General features: G+C 40.0%; 2 protein-coding genes across 2 annotated transcripts in view; both read right to left on the bottom strand.

The window, feature by feature from the left end:
- Positions 1–797, bottom strand: part of Msp300 (Muscle-specific protein 300 kDa) — a gene marked incomplete in the record, with an annotated part of 57,543 nt that extends 56,746 nt beyond the window's left edge. Inside the window, 2 exon segments of the mRNA XM_011312083.1 lie at positions 137–539; positions 712–797. Coding sequence (XP_011310385.1) covers positions 137–535 — 399 coding nt within the window.
- The window catches only part of LOC105270908 (uncharacterized), a 6,596-nt gene continuing 6,197 nt past the window's right edge, over positions 708–1,106 (bottom strand). Inside the window, exon 3 of the mRNA XM_011312143.1 lies at positions 708–890. Within this exon, the coding sequence (XP_011310445.1) occupies positions 708–890 (183 nt within the window). The remainder of the gene's footprint in view (positions 891–1,106) is intronic.

The raw sequence follows: 1,106 nt of genomic DNA, 5'->3' as shown, positions 1-1,106 counted from the left end.
TCAACATTTTCATTTGTACTCAAATTTCTCCGAATTTCCCCGAATTTCCCCGAATTTTCCCGTCTTTAAATTCGGGAAATATTTAATTAATACATGAAAGGGATGTAATTAATTATTATCAGATCATTAGACTTACAGCGTAATTAGAAGGAAATGAGTGTGTCCTCTCAAATTGCTCAAGCATTTTGATGCGTTCATTGAGCCAAGTAAGAAGACCATCATACTCTTGCTGAACAGTAGCAAACGAATCATTATCATACGACCTCGGCTCTGGATATTTGTGCAAAAATTGTGCAACGTATGTCATAATTGATTTTTCATCTGGCTGAGGTACATCAACGTCCTCAGGATCCAGAAGACGTGCGATTCCCAATTTCTCCTCAGCAACATTGAATGCCGTCTCCAAACGACTGCGATTTGTCGCACCTCTCATTCCCGCAATATTGACAAGATTCTTTTTTATCGCATCAATTATTCCCAAGAAAGCATTTCCATCTCTCCAACTCTCACCGAAATCGCGAACAGTTATTCCCATTTCTCTGCAATTATTTATTTAATCCGTGGATTATTTATTGGTATTTATTTTTGATCGGTGTATATTTGTTTGGTGTGTGTGGAGGTGGTCGAAGGGGTAGGAATGTTTATTCATGAGATTGTGCGCTTATCTCGGTTGATAAGAGATAGTGTGATAATAAAAAATAGTGAATTTACTTTGGCAATGCATTTGTCACCCATTGGAGGAGAGTCTTTCTCGCTCCCTGCTTCCATTTTTCACTGCTCAATCGTTTTTTCTCACTGGCAACTGATCCCTGGGTACCTAGACTCTCCAGACTGCTCTGGCTACCCCACGTCTGGCCGAGATACTCCAGTGCTCTGGTGTTCTCCTCGATCTGCAAATTATTAAATCGGAATCATGATGATCCTTATGGAGACTAATGATCTCTCGTCTGATTGGTGATGAACAAATTAGCTGATTGCAACATGCAGTGACCTCAATGACTAGTCCTCAGGTCTAGGTACTCACCAGTCTTCGATCCTTCGACCGTAGCTTGTTTGTTAGAATAAGTCAGTATTAGGGATTTTTTTATGTCAATGTCAGTGCATTT

Source organism: Fopius arisanus, unplaced genomic scaffold, assembly GCF_000806365.1.
Source record: "Fopius arisanus strain USDA-PBARC FA_bdor unplaced genomic scaffold, ASM80636v1 scaffold00096, whole genome shotgun sequence".
Taxonomy (NCBI): Eukaryota; Metazoa; Arthropoda; class Insecta; order Hymenoptera; family Braconidae; genus Fopius; species Fopius arisanus.
This window is presented reverse-complemented; position numbering and strand designations above follow the sequence as displayed.